A 17,887-nucleotide genomic window follows, 5' to 3' on the forward strand; every position below is an offset into this window, starting at 1 on the left:
ATCCCCAAAGCTTCGGTTTATAACCCCTTTGGGTAGTCCATAGCAAGGGTTGTCAGGTCATTCCACTATATGAGGTCTTCATTGCGTTTTACATACGTGTCCCTTAACCATTAGTGCTTGATTTTCCAAATCCTTGCATATAATTAGTACGAATATTTTCCAAAATGTTTAAGGAATTGTTAAGCATTTGCTTTTTTAAAATATACAATATAAATTTGTTTTCACTTAATTTTTGCTGAGGGACAAATTGATATTTAGATTTTTTTCAATCCTCAAAAACGAATCGGGATCAAAATGCAAAATATAGAAAACAAGATGACAGCGCTCATGGTTCAACGTCAAATTGAAACTCAAAGAAATCGTTAAAATGTAAACTGTCTTAGTTGTGTCAGTATCTATTGTTTACAGGAAGGAAAGTGACAAACGCGAATAAGTACGGCAAAACAAGGAAAAGTACTGAGATCTGTAATTTTCAGCCATGTAGGGTTTTGAGTAAGGGTCCGTCACCGTTTATCTGTTTATTTATGTACTGTCTGTATGCTTGGTTTAGGTGAGATGAACCAAAGCAAAGAATGCGAAAAATTTCTGTGTGGAAGCGACCAAGAATCCTTATCCTTGTTCTTGCCGCTGCTGGGATATTTCTGACGTTTCAGTTTTTCTCTCTGAAGGCTCTGTTTTATACACAGAAAAGATCATCTCAAGCGTCTTATGTGAAGGAAAATGAAAGAATGGAAAACTTCATAGAAGAATTCAACGATGAAGATTCAATGCGTATTCATCCAAGTGAAGCACATGGCGTAAAGCATTTATCAATAGTTCCAAGAGGAGTCCATATAGATGACATGCATTTATATAAAGCTGTTCAACAGGGCCATCACAAGACTCAGAAGATGTTCAGATGTGTTAAAACAGAGGTAAGGATATGCAACATTATATGTACATATAGGATTTATTTTGATAATTTGATTCCAAATTTTGTTTGGTTAAAGGTTGGGATTAAACCGTTATAACGATCTAGTTCGTCAATACAACCTCGCATTGGGTCAAATGCTGTCTGACGTGTTTCATACCGATTGTTAAGCCATTCTTGGCACACTGATTTTGACTGCGGATAACTCCGTTTACCTGATCAGGATATTGGGCTCACGGCGGGTGTGACCGGTCAACAGGGGATGCTTACTCCTCCTAGGCACCTGATCCCACCTCTGGTGTGTCCAGGGGTCCGTGTTTGCCCAACTATCTATTTTGTATTGCTTGTAGGAGTTATGAGATTGATCACTGTTCATTATCTTCACCTTGCATTTTAAACTATTTTGTTCAGTTGTAGGTAGCTGCATGACACAATGCATCTTACCTGCCTGCTACATGCACAGTGTAGAGGAGCGGATTCAGAAAATTTTTAAGGGGGGAGGGGACCTAAGTTTGTACCTTTTACGCCCTAAACGGTGGTTGAAAGCCCCAAAGGAACCTTTCTTGTTAAGATTTCAAGCAAGGGGTGTGTGTGAATGCGTTTGTAACTACCTTAAATCCACCACTGTATGATACAGACTGTATGAGGTGGATGTTTTGCTATAAGCATTCCAAAAGCTATCGATATCGGTTTCTGATTATTGTGTCCTTTGATTTTATAGAATTTGCTCCCATACTCCTGGTTAAATGACGATTATTGTGACTGTGAGGATGGAAGTGATGAGCCTGGAACAGCAGCTTGTCCAAATGGGAGGTAAATAGAACAGCTTAAGACTATACCTGGCTATGACTAGAGATACTAGGAGGTAAATGAAACAGCTTGATCTATGTCTAGTTAATATTGTGGAAACTTCTGTAGTGTGAAAGATACATGTGCAATCATTTGTGTGAAACATACACAGATTTTGACAGTAAATTTTGAATTTCATACTAAACATTCTGAAAAGAGGTATTCACCGTATAGCGCACTTGGTATGCAATTTCGCCTACATAAATACCTTTTTCTTGAATATCAATTTTTACAAATATTATGCTATAGAATGTCAGTTTATACTTGTGTTTACCCAAATTACTTAATAAAGATATCGATATGTTGATAGTATATTTATTTGACAAGCATAAACATCACCGTGATTATATAGAGTATATAGTAGATGTAACGTAATGGGCATAAAAAATTGCAAACTGTTGCAAAAGGCCACCTTAAACCAGAAATAAAACACTGAAGTTGTATTACCTGCTTATGACAGTATATAAGTCCATTTGAGGAAATTTGGTTTAAGGTGGCCCTCTTGTTGAAAATGGATGAAATATGAAAAAATCGTTCTCAAAATTTACCTTGAGATTTAGCAGCCTGTCAAAAGTTAAACCTTTAAACTTACAAGCCTGGGAGGCCTAGTGGTTTAGGTGCTCGGTAATTTTACACTTAAACCATACGTTCCCCGAATTTAAGTTCAATATTTTTCCAATCTATTTTGTTGTTGTTTTTTTTTTGCTTTTCATTGTTTGGGGTCGATTTCTTGAGGGGGGGGGGGGGGGGGGGGTAAATGTGATACATATATTATAACAAATATTAGTCATTTTCATCATATCTTCTAATATTTGCAAGTTACGACTTAAAGAAAGGGAATTTATTCCGAGATCATTGTAGTTCCGCTTGTTTACACTAACATGTTCCTGTGTGCACAGGAATTTCAAACCGTAATATGGCTGACGAAAAGCTAAACAAATACTACAAGAAAAAGGACACAAATGCACAGCATGTAATAAGTAAAAATAAGTCAAGGGAGGGAAAGAACTGTTATACAGTTTGACTTCTCAAAAAAAAAAAAAAACTAAAAAAAACCTCATGTAGCAACTGTCATATGATATTTAGGCAAAGATAAACACTCGAATTATCAACCAAAGGCAAATGAACTGATGACATCTATTAAAGGCGCTGCAGTCATGTCAGAACAGTGAGTTAAGTAATGCCATATGTAAAAGGGTTGTTGTGTAATATGAATGCACAGGTCTATGAAAATATTGTACTGTTCATCATTCCAAATAGGGAAATGGTTTATTAAGTAAAGAACGACTCATATAAATGTCAGTAATGCTAAACTGCGGCAGTTATTTATCTTGGTTAACGAAACATCAAAAACGTTGGCCTTATATTTAGATATAACACTCCAGTGTATTATTGGAAACCGGTGTTTTCTATTTAGATTTCTGAGTCGGCCGTATCGTCAGCAAATGCGCTATTCCTCTTTATTACAGTAAAACAGGTTTATTACCATTTACCAACATGCTTATAATGAATTTACGCTTATTCAATATTGTGAAGTGATTTTTACTACCTATGAGGGAAAAACAACAAGCAATTTATTGGATTTGCTGGCCCTGGAGGTTCGCTATAACGATTTAGTCTTGGTGTTATTGCACAGTTATATGCCACATTAACATTCACAATGGAAAAAGCAGTATATATGTCATACAAATTTACTGTAAAATTACAACAACAACAAAAAAACCAACCACAAATCAATATATATAATATGTTGTTCAAAATTACTATTAAAATTACAATAAAATCCATAAGTGTTTTTCTTTTAGATTGTAATGAAAAATATGACCATTTACTCCAAAATATAAGGCCACAGTTAAAAAAATGTTGGTTTGCCATAGCCCGAGGGTCATAAAAAATATTGGGTCGGTCGGTAGGTTTTGTTTTGTTTTGCTGAAAATATATTGAATATCAAAACTCTGTTTATATATATTGTGTTCTTTTGATGAATTAACCCTATTACAGTGAATTACTTGCAGAACTGTCAGAAACCGGGCCTCTCTAAAAAGTGCAGTTTTAACTTCATGGTCTAGTTTGTGTATGGCTCATATATCATTTTGTTATTCTGATATGTTACTTGTTTTGTGGGAGTTTGTCTTCCAGGTCTTGAATATGTCCATTGTTTTTTTCAAATTTGTCTATAGTCTTGTTTGCCATGATTTTACTCTCAATGGCCAATGTAACATGCATGTATTATGCAACTGAAACTTAGAAGCATTGTTGTTGAACTAAAACATTATTCGTATAAACTCAACACAATATCATGTTCAATGATGTTGGTCAAACGATTTCTGGTTCCACGGTACTTCGAATTACCGAAATGCCTCCAGAAATACCGAAAGGCCCATTAGAACTAACGAAATTCCCCTTTGAATCAATTTTTTAAACTTAAATTGAAAGATTAGAGATTGATTCAACGTGTAAAATACCGCCTCTGAAGAAAAATAACATAAAAAGAGTCGTGTTATCAGAATTTGTGTCAATCTAAGGAAGGTAACTCATGTTATTTTTCTTTCATTTAGAAGAATGTGTTCAACCATTTTTTCCTAATCATTATATAAATACATTGCTTAAGTTGAATTAAATCAACATTCAGATATATTTTGCAATTCAAACAAATATTGTTTGGGGGGGGGGGGGGGGGGGGGGGGGGAAATCATCGGTGAAAAAAATGTATAAATTTTGCTAGAGTTATCTTTCTTTGAAATATCATGAATGTGAGAATTGAACACAATATGAATTGAATTTCCTAAATTTACAATCACAATTTTAATAACGTTTTATCATAAAAAATTAACATATATAAACTTAATATGCATTAATGTATATAATTAGAGGGGAAATTCGGTACTCTTAGGTGGTATTTCGATAACTAATTTCTGGGGGCATTTCGGTAAATTGCAGGCATTTCCGAATTCGGGGTACCCATTTACGTTTTCATTGGACACTGTTGTTGTTTGTGTCCATAATTATCGACTGATACCTCGTCGGATAGATAAAAATCTACCAGTATGCCATGTGCCGAATCGATCATTTGAGCGCTTAAAACGGCAATTTACAAAACGCCGCAAAGAACAAAACTAGAAACAAAACCAAGTGCATCTTCACAAGTCAAGGGCTATTGATTAGTTACCTCGTTACATAACAAAAACAACACGCAATGTTCTTGATGTTAAGAAAAGTACCCCACAAAGACCATTGTTTACTTTCTGTTTTTGCTCTTTCCAAACTTGCATCTTAAACAAGGAATCTCATTGGATGATTTAATTTTAGCTTATTGCATCATCCCCTGTCCCAAACCCATGTTTTGAATGGTGACTGGTGTCAAGGTTTAGTGTGAGGTAACGAATCAATAACCATTGACTTGTGAAGATGAACCAAACGCGGATAGGAACTTGAAAGAAAAACAGAAGACGGAAAATCAAGGGGGGGGGGGGGGGGGGAACATGGCCGAAATTATGTCAATAAAAACTTTCCGGTCGGGGGGTTAAAAATGGGTCGGTCGCGCGATGGCAAACAAACTACTTTTTAATTTTGGCCTAAGCAGATATAATATATAAAGCACTAAAAATGACCAACAACATGAACAACAGTGAACATAATATTTCACAGGATTCAATAAACTGAAACTGTTTTTATATGATTTAACGCCTAATTTTACACAAAGCAATCAATGGCGTTGTACATGTATAATATAAAAAGCTTTAAAAGAATAAACAATACATCATATACATGCAAACACACTCTACATATACTAAACTAAAAACATGTACATTAAAACTGTCTATAAACAAATGTGTTTTCAATTTGGCTTTAAAAGTATGTAAAGATTTGGACTGTCTTATTTCAGCCAGTAAACTGTTCCACAGTCTCGGACCAATGGTTCCGAAACTTCTATCACTAAAAGTTTTATGCCTGTTAAAAGGAACAATTTAGCAACTCTCAGAAGATTGAGTGGAGCGCAACTTTTTATTTGGTACCTGTTTCGTTAAAAGTTCTGTTAAATACAATGGCGCTTCGCCCACATGACACTTATACATGAAGGTCAATAATTTAAATGATATTCTAGAATTGATAGGTAACCAATGTAGGTCATTGAGAGCATCCCTAGAGCTGTCAAATTTCTTACGATTTAATACCAGTTTCGCACCCATGTTTTGGATTCTTTGCATTTTACATATTTCATATTACAATATCTTTGTATTAATTGATAAGTTAAATTCTTTTCAAAATTATGCCAAGAAACTGCTGCCATTTCTTATCTTAGTGATAAACACTTAATAAACTTAAACCAGAAATGACTTGGGGAGAATTTTGTAGTTTTAAATGAATTTTGTAGCATTGTTTCAATTAAGAACATTTTCAGATTTGGCACGTGGTAACAGAATTAAAAATCATTGATTTGAGTGATGGAGAATCAGGATAAATGTTAATCTTGGTAGTACACTTGTTTCTCGTCTGTGCAACATGTGTTAGATTGTTGCATTGGAAGTGGTTTAATGTGAGGTACTAGGAAATGTGCCACTGGGAAATTTGTCATTGTGGTTTTTCTTGGGGCCCTCTGGTTTCCTTTCCCACCGGAGATCCCCTGACATCAACATCTGCGGAGATCCCCTGACACCAACATCTGCAGAGATCCCCTGACATCAACATCTGTCAGTGTGGAGATCCCCTGACATCAACATCTGTCAGTGTGGAGATCCCCTGACATCAACATCTGTCAGTGTGGAGATCCCCTGACACCAACATCTGTGGAGATCCCCTGACACCAACATCTGTGGAGATCCCCTGACATCAACATCTGTGAAGATACCCTGACACCGACATCTGTCAGTGTGGAGATCCCCTGATATCAACATCTGTGGAGATCCCCTGACACCAACATCTTTGGAGATCCCCTGACATCAACATCTGTGAAGATACCCTGACACCGACATCTGTCAGTGTGGAGATCCCCTGATATCAACATCTGTGGAGATCCCATGACACCAACATCTGTGGAGATCCCCTGACATCAACATCTGTGGAGATCCCATGACACCAACATCTGTGGAAATCCCCTGACATCAACATCTGTGGAGATCCCCAGACACCAACATCTGTGGAGATCTCCTGACATCAACATATGTGGAGATCCCCTGACATCAACATCTGTGAAGATACCCTGACACCGACATCTGTCAGTGTGGAGATCCCCTGACATCAACGTCTGTGGAGATCCCCTGACACCAACATCTGTGGAGATCCCATGACACCAACATCTGTGGAGATCCCCAGACACCAACATCTGTGGAGATCTCCTGACATCAACATATGTGGAGATCCCCTAACATCAACATCTGTGGAGATCCCCTGACACCAACATCTGTGGAGATCTCCTGACATCAACATATGTGGAGATCCCCTGACACCAACATCTGTTGAGATCCTCTGACATCAACATCTGTCAGTGTGGAGATCCCTGACATCAACATCTGTGGAGATCCCCTGACACCAACATCTGTGGAGATCCCTGACATCAGCATCTGTTGAGATTCCCTAACACCAACATCTGTGGAGATCCCCTGACATCAACATCTGTGGAGATCCCTTGAAACCAACATCTGTCAGTGTGGAGATCCCCTGACACCAACATCTGTGGAGATCCCCTGACATCAACATCTGTTGAGATCCCCTGACACCAACATCTGTGGAGATCCCCTGACATCAACATCTGTCAGTGTGGAGATCCCCTGACACCAACATCTGTGGAGATCCCCTGACATCAACATCTGTGGAGATCCCCTGACATCAACATCTGTGGAGATCCCCTGACATCAACATCTGTTGAGATCCCCTGACACCAACATTTGTGGAGATCCCCTGACATCAACATCTGTGGAGATCTCCTGACATCAACATCTGTGGAGATCCCCTGACATCAACATCTGTTGAGATCCCCTGACACCAACATCTGTGGAAATCCCCTGACATCAACATCTGTCAGTGTGGAGATCCCTTGACATCAACATCTGTGCGATACCAGAATAAAGCCTTCATTGGAAATAAGCTCTTAAGCTTTCGTGGATTATCGTGGCATTTTTAGTTTCCTACTGGCAGAACTGATGGTGACTTTAGGTTTACACTCTGTCAGTTTGTCTGTCTTTCAGTCTATCTGTCAGTCAGTCCGGCAAGTCAGCGGTGTGCACTTTCTTTCGTCATGCTTGCAGATATTCATTTGATATTTGGTACATTGCTTTATCATGACAAGTTACAGATCAAATTCAATTTTTTTTCCGGTCCATTGATTTTTTGCTGGGTTATGGCCCTTGGACCTTATAAAATTATCTCAAATACTCAGTTTTCTGCATTTTATTTCATTATGTATGCAGATATTCATTTGATATTTAGAACATTGTTTCATATGATCCAGGGTTGGCAAAAAAAGTGGTCAATATGAGTATTGACTGGGCCGATGGTCAATACTGGTTAAAACCGGTCAATACTGGTCGATTGAAAATTATTTGGTCATTATAGTCTGTTATTTATTTTAAATGTTTAAGTGACCATTATGGTAAATACTGTAATTCATAACATGCACTATGAGTTTATAATATCCTTATAAGTCATAATATTAAATAAATAATGTACAAATGACTGTTGAATTGGGGATGATGTAAAAGTTTCTGTTCAAATTCCTTAGTTTAACAAGAACTACCTATAATTATTGTTTCATCAATCTTCATTTTAACTGTTGAATAAACATTTGAGGGGGTGGGTTGGTGATGTTTTCATAACAATAACGGGCACACTGGTCATCTCTGGTCCCAGCCTATGCTTAATATTAACACCTGTCAATTCTGCTTCCTGTGCTCAGGTAATGTCCAGCTACCTTTTACTCTTAATCTGCCCAGGTACATGTATTAAGAGGTCTGTCTCCAATCCTCAAGCTATGCTATAGAACTGTGACCCTCTGGTAGGTACTGAAGATATTTCGGTCAGTTTCAGCAAACCAAATATATTAAACTTATGAAATTGCATTTGATTATCTAATGAAAAATATTAATCAACAATTGATCCATATAATGAAAAGACTTGATTTAACTTTATCTTTGCAAGAAATGTACAAAAATAGGAAATTATACTGTAACAGTTTAAATCACTATTGACCACTTGGGGAGTATTGACCGTGACGGTTAAAACCAATGGTTAAAACCGGGGGTGGTTTTAACTGTCCAACCCTGTCTGTTCATATCAAGTTCAAATTTTGTTTTGGTCCATTGATTTTTTGCTGAGTTATTGCCTTTAAACATAGAAATGTCATGTGAGGCTCTTATTTTGAGTTATTGCCTTTAAACATAGAAATGTCATGTGAGGCTCTTATTTTGAGTTATTGCCTTTAAACATAGAAATGTCATGTAAGGCTCTTATTTTGAGTTATTGCCTTTAAACATAGAAATGTCATGTGAGGCTCTTATTTTGAGTTATTGCCTTTAAACATAGAAATGTCATGTAAGGCTCTTATTTTGAGTTATTGCCTTTAAACATAGAAATGTCATGTAAGGCTCTTATTTTGAGTTATTGCCTTTAAACATAGAAATGTCATGTAAGGCTCTTATTTTGAGTTATTGCCTTTAAACATAGAAATGTCATGTGAGGCTCTTATTTCATGGGACCAGGTCCTTCTTGTGTATAAACTGTTGATGTATGTTTTTTCGCGCAGAATAGTACACAGAAGACTTGGGGCTTCTAGAGTACATGTATAACTATGCAATACTTACAGAATGCTTGTTATAATATATAAAAATTTATTAGAATAAACAAATAATGCAGTGCACAGCAATTTTTCCTATCACATACATAATAAGGTATGTAGTGCATGCAGATTTGTTTGTCATTTAGATTTTACTGCGCTCAGCAACTGCCAGATCAAACCGCTGTTAGTCTTCCTAGCAGTCGTGTGAATGATGGAATCTGTGACTGCTGTGATGGTAGTGATGAGTGGGCAGGGAGGGCTCCCCCAAAATCAATGAGGCACAAAGGTAAATCTCACTTCAAAGGTGAGAAACAACCAATCAGTATAGCAAATGTAAATCTCCATGGTTGGCAAAAAAGTGGTCAATATGAGTATTGACCGGGCTGGTGGTCAACATTGGTTACAGGGATTTATCTAGGTTGTTTTTACTACCGGTAAAAGGTACCTTTCCCCCTTGGCAACAAATGGATATTTCCCCTTCCACAGATAAAAAAATCCCCTTCATTTGTAGAAACTTCATAAAATTGTATAAGGATTTTCAACAAAAATCATTTTTATATTCTAAGTCATTTTCTATAATTGTCAGACTTACAGTATAGATAAAATGAGTAATCAATCGCTTTATATGGCTGTTATAATCTGTGGATATTATATTCCATGGATGCCCTCATCCCCATCCCCTGGAAGCTCATGACTACATTCTCAAAAATTCCCCTTAAATATAAAATGGATAGTAACAACTAAATGCTGGATAAAACCCTGGTTTAAAACCGGTCAATAGTGGTCAATTGAAAATTGTTTGGTCATTACAGTCTGTGTTATTGGTCATTTTAAGTGTTTAAGTGACCATTATGGTAAATACTGTAATTCATAACATGCACTATCAGTTTATAATATACTTATAAGTCATAATATCAAATGAATAATGTAAATGACTGTGAATTGGGGAAGATGTTAAAGTTTCTATTCAAATTCCGTAGTTTAACAAGAACTACCCTTTGTTTCAAATCTTCATTTTAACTGTTAAATAAGGGGTGGATTGGTGATGGTTTTATAACAATACCATGCACACTGGTCATCTCTGGGCCCAGAGTATGCCAATTAACACCTGTCCACTCTGCTTCCTGTGCTCAGGTAATGTCCAGCTACCTGTTATTTTTAATCTGTCTAGGTACATATATAAACAGGTCTGTCTCCAATTGTCAAGCTATGCTATCTGTGACCCTCTAGTATAGTACTGAAGATATTTCGGTCAGTTTCAGCAAACCAAATATATTAAACTCATAAATCTAATGAAAAATCTTAATCAACAATTGATCCATATAATGAAAAGACTTAATTTATCTTTATCTTTGCAAGAAATGTACAAAAATAGGAGAATGGACAGTTTAAATCACAACTGACCAGTATTGACCACTTGGGAAGTATTGACTGGGGGGGGGGGGGGGGGGGGGGAGGGGGGGGGGTTGTTAACCACCCAACCCTGTAAATCTCACTTCAAAGGTGAGAGACAACCAATAAGTATAGCAAAGGTCACTCTCACCTCAAAGGTGAGAGGCGATTCATCTGGTAAATCTCGCTTTAAAGGTGAGAGAAAACTTTTTGGTATTTATATTTTGTTAAAGTTATGACTAATTCTCTCAAAGCTCCCCTAAGTGGATGACTCAAGCGACATTTACTGATCAGAATTTGTTTGTCTGCAAGAATGTCTGTCATTAACTTTCATTTCAAGTCTATCGTAACATAGAAAAACTTGAGAGAATAAAAGTAAATACATCATCTGTAAAATGCCTTGGAATATATATTGGCGTAGATAAAGAAGAATGTTACAAAAGAAACTGGATTGATAAAAGTGAAAAAATGCAAAAACTGTTTGAGTCATGGAAGAAGAGAAAACTTACAATTTTTGGTAAAACTGAAATAATTAATACTTTAGGCATAAGCAAATTCATTTATGTTGCATCTATACTACCTCTCCCTAGTGAAATTTTTATTAAACAGCTATGTAGAATTATTTTTAATTTTCTATGGGGGTCAAAAGATAGAATAAAAAGAAAAACACTGATTGGTAAAATAGAAGATGGTGGTATTGGAGTAATAGATATACTTACTAAATTCCACGCATTGAAAGCTGCCTGGATACCGCGACTTATAAAAAATGACGGTCATATCTTTATACGTTCACACCTTGATAAACTATTAAGAGCTTATAATGTAAATCTAGAATATATATTGAAAATGAATTGTACTGATTTAAAGAACTTTGATATATTTACCAAACTTCCACAATTTTATAAAGAGGTGTTTATTTACTTTAATCAATGTAAAAAAATTCCTAATGTGCAAAATATGAACAATAACGAAATTTACAAGAACCAATTTGGAACAATAAGCATTTTTTGTTTGTTTAATGGCAAGACTATATATTTTAAAAATTGGATAAAAAATATTAAATATGTAAAAGATTTGTTCAATGATAGCGGTTTTAAGACCATTGATGAAATAAGCAAAGAAATTTGCAAAAAAGCAAATGTACTTTGTGAATATAAAATAGTCAAATCAGCTTTTAAATACATAAGAGAGAAAATTCATGGATACGAATCAAAATTTATAAACATAAAAGATAAAAGATATTTCAATTTTACTAATAAATATTGTACGGTTGAAAAACAAAAATGTAAATTTTTCTATGAAATACTTTTGAGTAAATTGTTTATATCACCTAAGCACCATAATTTATATCACAAAGAATATAATGTCAGTAAAGAAATGTGGAAACACATTTATCAACAAAAAATCAAGTTAGCTTTAGATAGAAATATTGCTGAATTTAATTATAAACTGATGCATAATTTGCTTTCCTGTGAAAAATACATGTTTAAATGGAAAAAAGAATCTTCTGACAAATGTTCTCTGTGTCTAGAAACAGAAGATATGAGACATCTTATATATGAGTGTAAAAATGTTTCATTGGTTTGGAATATGGTGTCTTTGGCGTGCAAAGTCAATATTCAATGGAAAAGTATTGTTATTGGTTTTTATTTTGAATGTAATCAAAACACACGCCTGCTTAATAACTTTATTTCCTTCATTGCTTTGAAGATATACAAATATAAAATGTTTTGTAGACTAAGTAATCTTGAAGAAACTGAATATAGCATATCAAATCATGTCAAGAAGTGTACAGTTTTGTGGTGTAAAGTTATAAAGTATAGTAATTATGCATTGAAAACAAATGCTATTGAACATTTCATAAAACTGTTGTAATTTGTATCTATATTTTTTCTGCAATGTATTGCATTGTACCTGTGCTATTGTACTACTGATGGTATTAATATGAGTAATAAACTATGAAATCATAAAAAAAAAAAAAAAACAAAAAAAAAACAAAACAAAAAAAACACTTTCATTTCAAGTTAATTTGCTTCATGTAGTAAGCTGGAGTGAAGCATTGCAAATTCATACCCTCATATATTTTCAAAATTCTTAAATGACGTATCATCATATTTATCAGAAATTATTAGCATGCATGTATATACTAGTTTGGCAGATACCTCTGGTAATGAAGGGTTTTTTTTCTTTAGGTAAAAACATAGTCCTACAAGCACCATGTCGAAATCACTGTGATACCATTGCAAAAATCAGCAAAGAAAATAATCAAATCAGAAAACTAGGAAAAAGATTAAAAACAAAATATGTGCAGGCAGCTGAGTCATTGTGGGATAAAGAGGTGAGTACTTAATGCATGATTTAAATCAATTTTGTATCTTTCAAAGTTAATGATAAGAAATCTGAAAGTCAGACCTTATTCCACTAATATACTCTAACACTTTGGTTTTCTCCCATAGTTGTTAGATATTAAAATCAAAGAAATTTCAAAACAAGTGTGACAGCTCGAAGATTTTACTAAATACTGTAGATTCCTTATTTTACGTGAGTACTTAATATTGCAAAATGTCTTGTGGACGTCGAATCGCCTGATCATGAATTCGTGAGTGGTCTTTTGATCAGGAGTTTAAAAATGTATTTCAGTAATATAGAAATAAAAGTGAGTAATGTTTAGTTCGCATGTATTGCTTCTCACGAAATTACATGATAATAAATTCATCGCCCATATTTAGGAATCTACAATAGTGATAATTATAGTTTTGAATGTCTATGGGGTATTTCTTGTTGTGGGTAATTTTATTTGTAAAGCCGTTTTATTAATCTAACGTAGAGTAACAGTGAAATTATCTCTTCCTGCAGAAATACGGTCCAGCTGGAGTATTTTACAAACTGAGCAAAAGTTGTTTTCCACACAAAGCTCTTCAGTACAACTTCAATGTTTGTCCGTTTCAAAGCGTGACACAGGAGCACTTCCCAACTGAACGTTGGACCCTTGGCAGGAAGTCGTCATGGAAACAAAAATCTCATGGACAGTTCCTGTTGGAGATGTCCGGAGGTGACGCGGTCAATTGTCCTGAGGGAAGACCTAGACAATCATTAGTAAGTGTGTACAAGGCATGTTATGTAACACTGCAGTCCGGGTAATTAATAAAATCTTGTGATTAAGGAGGTATTTTATATTGTCATAATGGATGACTTCCTTTTAAAAGATGAATGAATATATGTATATATACATGTATGGATATTAGTAATATTTGTATATTCATTTTAGATTAGACTCCCTAGCTGGGTAGCTAAGTCGGTAGCTGGGTAGCTAAGTTGGTTAACATGTCAACTGCTGTTCTGTAGATTGTGGTTTCGAGTCCCGAGAGGGTTTTAAATTTATTTCAGATGACTTTTTACTAAAACTGCATTGTTTGACTAAATAAAGTGAATTTGAAAGTTCAATTTCAGAATATTATTGTACATATCCTCCACCTTTCATCTGTATCAAATACTCTTAGCGTAAAGTTTTCACTAATATGAATATGTTTTCTGTAAGATCAAAGTGCATTCCAGATTAATACAATAATTCCATGATTAACACTTTTCTAGCAATCCCCCATTGTTGATTCAAAATGACAAGAAGTGATAATTGGGAACAATCACACAGCAATCATCGGGGGTTTAGAAGTTCTCTGCGTGGTCATCCACCAGATGATAGTGACTAACTTTATATTGTGCATTGACTTTTGATTCATTTTAGAATTTATCGCTTTTTAGCTCACCAGAGCTGAAGGCTCAAGTGAGCTTTTTTGATCGAAATTTGTCCGTTGTTTGTTTTCGTTGTCGTTGTTGTGTTCATAAACCTTTCACAGAACCACTGGGCCAATTTCAAACAAACTTGGCACAAAGCTGAAGGCAATTCAAATTTGTTCAATTGAAGGGCCACATTCTTTTCCATAGAGGGATAATAGCGAAATATTGAAAATACATTGATGACTTTTAAAAATCTTCTCCAGAACCACAAGGTCAATTTCACCAAACTTGGCACAAAGCATTCTTAGGTGAAGGGCTTTCAAGTTTGTTCAAATGAAGGGCCATGTCCCCTTCATAGGGGAGATAATCACAAAAATGCAAAATAGGGCGAGGTTATTTAAAAATCTTCTTCTCAAGAACCACTGGGTTAGAAGAGCTGAAATTTACATGAAAGCTTCATGACATAGTATAGATTCAAATTTGGTAAAATCATGATCTCCGGGGATAGAATGGGGCCACAATAGGAGATCGAAGTTTTACATACAAATATATAGGGAAAATCTATAAAAGATTTTCTTCTCAAGAACCATTGGGTCGGGAATGTACAAATTTACATTATAGTTTCCTGACATAGTTTATTCTGGGAGGAGGGGGGGGGGGTACATACAAATATATTGGGAAAATCTTTAAAAATATTCTTCTCAAGAACCATTTGGCCAGAGAAGTTTATATTTACATGAAAGCTTCCTTACATACAGCAGATTTAATTTTGTAAAAATCATAGCTCCCAGGGTTAGGTTGGAGCCACAAGTTTTACATGCAAATATATAGGGAAAATCTTAAAATATGGGCCAAGGTGACTCAGGTGAGCAATGTGGTCCATGGGCCTCTTGTAATGTAATTTTCATAATCTCGCCTGCTCAATGTTTTCCACCCACATTTGTTCCTTCAGTGTTGATTTAATTTACATATAGTTTAATTTAATTTACAGATTTTATTCCTGTGTGGCATTAACGACCGCGTGGTTGAACTGAGGGAGGACCAGCGATGTGAATATGTGATCAAGTTTGCCACCCCAGCAGCCTGTTAAAAGTCCAAAGTTGTGGCCAGTTAGCAGTCTAAAGTCATGTGTCCAGCATCCTATCCGATGTTAGGTGTCCAGAAGCCTGTTAACAGTCCTAAGTCACATGTCCAGCGGCCTGTTAACAGTCCTAAGTCACGTGTCCAGCGGCCTGTTAACAGTCCTAAGTCACATGTCCAGCGGCCTGTTAACAGTCCTAAGTCACATGTCCAGCGGCCTGTTAACAGTCCTAAGTCATATGTCCAGCTACCTGTTAACAGTCCTAAGTCACATGTCCAGCGGCCTGTTAACAGTCCTAAGTCATGTGTCCAGCGGCCTGTTAACAGTCCTAAGTCATGTGTCCAGCGGCCTGTTAACAGTCCTAAGTCACATGTCCAGCGGCCTGTTAACAGTCCTAAGTTACATGTCCAGCGGCCTGTTAACAGTCTTAAGTCTTATCCAGCATTCCATTTTACAAAAGGCCTTGCAACTAAGACCAGCATTCTAATACCTCTCATTTTTCCATTTCCGTGTACAATTTGTGAAAATCTGGCTTTATATACATTTGTGTACTTGAGATATGCCATAAATTTACACTTTTAAAGAGGTACAGCATTGAATGAATTTTAAGAAGTACTTTTGGTCAGAAATCATAAGACCTTTTGTAAAATGGGTCCCTGGGTATTACACAATACTGAGTACATTTTTATATTATAATTTCTAAAAGCTTTTAAAACTCATCAGATGAAAAATAGTGCAGATGAAGTTACATATTGAGCCTTGTTAATTCGATATTTACATGTTTCTTGTAAACAGTGAATCATATCTACATGTAGAAGTGACCACCATTAATTAAACATGTCACATGAGGAGAGATGCAAATGAAAGTTAGATATTAAATTTTGTTCATAAGGCATTTAAATGGTAATTTTCTATGCAGCTGTATATTTTAAGAGTACACACAGCATTGTACATATATGAATATATACATTTTCAATGTTTTTGCCTTTGATATCTTTACCAATTGGAATGTTAGCCATTTCGTTCTGAATTTGAATAATGTGCGTATGAATCCTGATAAATATAGTACGACTATAGCTGGGAATTCTCCAACAGGAATGAGAGTGTAAATATAAATGATAATTTTATTTTCCTTTTTGAAAATACTTGAAGGTATGAACAGCAATGCTTTACACCAAGAGCTTCATGAAGTATACAGGCATAAAGATTTGCAGTTCATATCCTCTGTATATTTCAAAAATGAAATTGTGAGAGAGGAGATAGGCACCATTTGTGAGCGTAACACTGAGCTTGTAGACATTCTACAGACACTCTACAGACATTCTACAGACATTCTACAGACACTCTACAGACATTCTACAGACACTCTACAGACATTCTACAGACATTCTACATACACTCTACAGACATTCTACAGACATTCTACAGACACTCTACAGACATTCTACAGACACTCTACAGACACTCTACAGACATTCTACATACACTCTACAGACATTCGACAGACACTCTACAGACACTCTACAGACATTCTACAGACACTCTACAGACATTCTACATACACTCTACAGACATTCTACAGACACTCTACAGACATTCTACAGACCATGATTGATTGATACTTTACCGATACTTATTAAAAGAGAAAAATCTCAATTGAATTTTGGGTCAAAGGGTCGAAGTCAATGTCATTAAGGACTTCTTAGAAAAAATTGTAGACGTTCCTTGCGAAGGGATGTGTTCTACCTTGTGGAGATCTTGTATGTGTTTTACAGAAAGTAAAGATAATTTAATGGACACACCCTGCTCTCTAACATTAACCAGATGTAGACCACAGACAGTTTGTATATTGGAAAAATATAATTATTCTAAGACAGGGTCGACAGGGATTGGAAAAACTCTGAGATATGATTTATATTTCGGAGAGCATTTGTAATTGGCATGCAGAAAGCGACCAAGTTGTTGAATTTTTTTCCTGTTATTCAGAATTTAGAATATTATTTTTATATTAAATACAATTATCAAAAAACTACATTTTGTGTAATTTATTTATGATATTTAGACGCAGCAGTTCTGATCTCACTAAATGATATAACACTGGTAGGAGTGAAAACAGCAGGTGTTATGGGAATGTTTTCTCTTCACTGCC

At 35.5% G+C, this 17,887-nt stretch overlaps 1 protein-coding gene across 2 annotated transcripts; it reads left to right on the forward strand.

Annotated features, from left to right (window-relative positions):
- The first annotated feature begins 285 nt into the window (after positions 1-285).
- Positions 286-17,772, forward strand: LOC130047451 (glucosidase 2 subunit beta-like). Of its 2 annotated transcripts, XM_056142566.1 has the most exons (7): positions 292-369; positions 551-914; positions 1,632-1,723; positions 9,677-9,816; positions 13,115-13,260; positions 13,779-14,018; positions 15,649-17,772. In XM_056142566.1, the coding sequence occupies exons 2-7, from the start codon at positions 573-575 to the stop codon at positions 15,745-15,747; spliced, it is 1,059 nt and encodes a 352-aa protein (XP_055998541.1). In that variant the 5' UTR covers positions 292-369; positions 551-572; the 3' UTR covers positions 15,748-17,772. The 2 variants fall into 2 exon arrangements, with proteins under 2 accessions (XP_055998540.1, XP_055998541.1); XM_056142565.1 differs by having other exon boundaries at positions 286-914.
- Positions 17,773-17,887: the final 115 nt, after the last annotated feature.

The sequence above is a fragment of the Ostrea edulis genome, chromosome 6 (assembly GCF_947568905.1).
Source record: "Ostrea edulis chromosome 6, xbOstEdul1.1, whole genome shotgun sequence".
In the NCBI taxonomy this organism is placed as follows: Eukaryota; Metazoa; Mollusca; class Bivalvia; order Ostreida; family Ostreidae; genus Ostrea; species Ostrea edulis.

What these genes read in the sequence shown, in the direction of transcription:
- LOC130047451 (XM_056142565.1), top strand. Translation starts at nt 573, where the DNA reads ATGCGAAAAATTTCTGTGTGGAAGCGACCAAGAATCCTTATCCTTGTT. An exon ending in GCAGCTTGTCCAAATGGGAG is followed by an intron (nt 1,724 to 9,676) that starts GTAAATAGAACA and finishes TTTGTCATTTAG; the next exon opens with ATTTTACTGCGCTCAGCAAC. An exon ending in GAAGACCTAGACAATCATTA is followed by an intron (nt 14,019 to 15,648) that starts GTAAGTGTGTAC and finishes TTTAATTTACAG; the next exon opens with ATTTTATTCCTGTGTGGCAT.